At 44.7% G+C, this 2,500-nt stretch overlaps 1 protein-coding gene across 1 annotated transcript in view; it reads left to right on the top strand.

Moving 5' to 3' along the window:
• LOC307271136 (microtubule-associated protein 1S-like) overlaps positions 1-327 on the top strand; it is a 4,862-nt gene extending 4,535 nt beyond the window's left edge. Inside the window, exon 4 of the mRNA XM_080055006.1 lies at positions 46-327. Within this exon, the coding sequence (XP_079911132.1) occupies positions 46-201 (156 nt within the window). The 3' untranslated portion in view covers positions 202-327. The remainder of the gene's footprint in view (positions 1-45) is intronic.
• The last annotated feature ends 2,173 nt before the right edge of the window (positions 328-2,500 follow it).

The following is a 2,500-nucleotide window of genomic DNA, read 5'->3' as shown; positions in this document are numbered from 1 at the left end:
CTTATATTTCTCTCTCCTCTCTTCTCATTGGTCCGTCTCGATCAGGTGACGTTGATCCCGACCTTTGATTCGCTGGCGATGCACGAGTGGTACCAGGACACGCAGCAGCTGCAGCGTTCTCTGGGCGTGACCGTGTTGGGCTCCAACAGCACGGTGGCCATGCAGGAGGAGAGCTTCCCCGCATGCAAGGTCGAGTTCTGAGGACCGCACCGGGCTAATGGCTGGAGGGCTACGGCCGGGCCAGGCTAATGGCTGGAGGGTTAGGGGTTTAGTTAAGCATTCAGTCACTTCTTTCCACTTGAAACGTTTACGAACTTCTTTCTGTTAGCAGTGTCACAGCTATCTGTCAATCAGAGTTAAAAGCTTCGGCATAAATAGATATTTGGATAAGAGGGGAGGGGAGGAGAGGGAAGGGAAGGGGAGGGGAAGGGAGGGGAGGAGAGGGGAGGAGAGGGGAGGAGAGGGAAGGGAAGGGGAGGGGAGGGGAACGGAACAAGGTGAAGGAAATGGAGATAGAGGATGGATGGCTAAGTCCGGACCAGGCTAATGGCTTGAGGTTTAGGGTTTAGTGAGCATTCAATCACATACTTTTTCCTACTATCTACTATTTAGTATGCCAGAAACAGATTTAGGATGTCCCGATTTCTTGTGGTCAGATTTAGCATGCTTAAAAATACCCCGGACGTCCTACTACATCCAGCCAAAATGTTTAGTGTCCTCTGCAGCCCCTCTCCTTTGTTTTAGTGCTCACTTTGTATGTTAGTAGGGAGGACGTTAGTACCCCGTTTGGCCTTAGTGCCTCACTGTGTTCCTGTTTTAACCTGAGAATATGTTTTAATGATGAGACAGAAAATCAAACATTTCAAACGCAATGAGATAATCTTATCTACTGTTAGCTAATCTTAGCTAATCTTAGCTAATCTTAGCTACTGTTAGCTACTGTTAGCTACTGTTAGCTAATCTTAGCTACTGTTAGCTCATGTAATTCCGACGCCTCATCATGCCGACGTCTCAATGGTCCCAAATATTTCCCATTAGACCGACGTGCCGCTGTGCCGATGTTCTTTTTTACGAAAACGGAACACATTGGTCCGAAGGGTTTAGGGTTAGCCGTTTGTCCGATTAGTCTAAAAGGAGGCGCAGGGTTAGTGTTGTTAGGCGCATTAGGCGCATTAGGCCCACGGTCATATGTTCCAGACTTACGGCATGCCACCAGCTAGTGTTAGCCAGTGTTAGCTAGTGTTAGCATATCTTGCACAGTCACCGTCTTTATTTCACGATCATGATCTTTTATCTTCAACTCATTTCAAACGTGATGAGGTCACAGGGTTAGGGGTCAACCATGAGGTCACAGGGTTAGGGGTCAACCATGAGGTCACAGGGTTAGGGGTTAACCATGAGGTCATCTTTACCTCATCAGGACTTTGACGTTTTATTTTGAAATCTTTCCATAAAACATTTTGTCTCTTCGATCTTTAAACTGTCCTGACCCACGTGAAGGAAACCCGTTTGTAGTTTTTATTTGTGTGATTTTGGTCCAAATGTTTCATGTCAGAACTACATTACCCATGAGCCTCGGCTGCACAGTCTCAAGGTAAATTTAGCCATGTCTCATTGACCCCCATGTTAAATAGCAGCCTGGCACCGCCCGCCTTCCTACTTACAGTGAGTTAACGTTTGTCAATTGAGCGATTCCAGACCTTCTGTACAAATGAAATGAAGTACGATGGTCTGGTAGGACCAGGCTATGGTCTGGTAGGACCAGGCTATGGTCTGGTAGGACCAGGCTATGGTCTGGTAGGACCAGGCTATGGTCTGGCAGGACCAGGCTAGTTAAATATGACGTTTTCACAGCATTGTTAAACCTATTTAAGGCCTGGTACAAAAAAAACATTCTAGTCTAGTTCATCCATTTTATATCCTATCTGTGGATAGCAGCAGTGCCTTCTGGGAGATGTAGGGATATTAAAGAGGAACTGATATATCGCCTGCTCTGCTTCAGAAGGATCAGAGTGTTCTTTAGCTTTTTGTGATAAAATAATGTTGTTGGTTTAAATAGTTTTTTTTTTGTTCATAATCGACTGAATCTTGAAGAATTTCGATCCGTCCAGAAAGTCAAAACGTTTCAATTTTTAACTTATTTATTTATTTTCATTTTGTTGTTTTTTTAAAATTTCACAGAATCTGAACTTTGACCTTTTGGTACGAGCTCGACCCCGACAAGCTAAAGGTGCAGTCAGTGATTCTGGAGAACGCTTGTTGTCTAAATCAGTGAATATCTCCTCATGATCCACTACCTGTCTGTACTGTGTGTGTGCTGAAAACAAATCCAGTGTTAATACACAGCCTAGACTCTGTAAACTGGTATGTAAAGAAAGACAAAGCAGTAGAGGTAACATGCCAGTTTACAGAGCCTAGGCTGTGGATTCACACTGGGTTTATTTTCAGCTCACACACAGTACAGACAGGTAGCGGATCATGAGGAGATATTCACACAGTA

The sequence above is a fragment of the Ammodytes marinus genome, assembly GCF_949987685.1.
Source record: "Ammodytes marinus genome assembly, contig: scaffold_107, whole genome shotgun sequence".
Classification (NCBI taxonomy): domain Eukaryota; kingdom Metazoa; phylum Chordata; class Actinopteri; order Uranoscopiformes; family Ammodytidae; genus Ammodytes; species Ammodytes marinus.
This window is presented reverse-complemented; position numbering and strand designations above follow the sequence as displayed.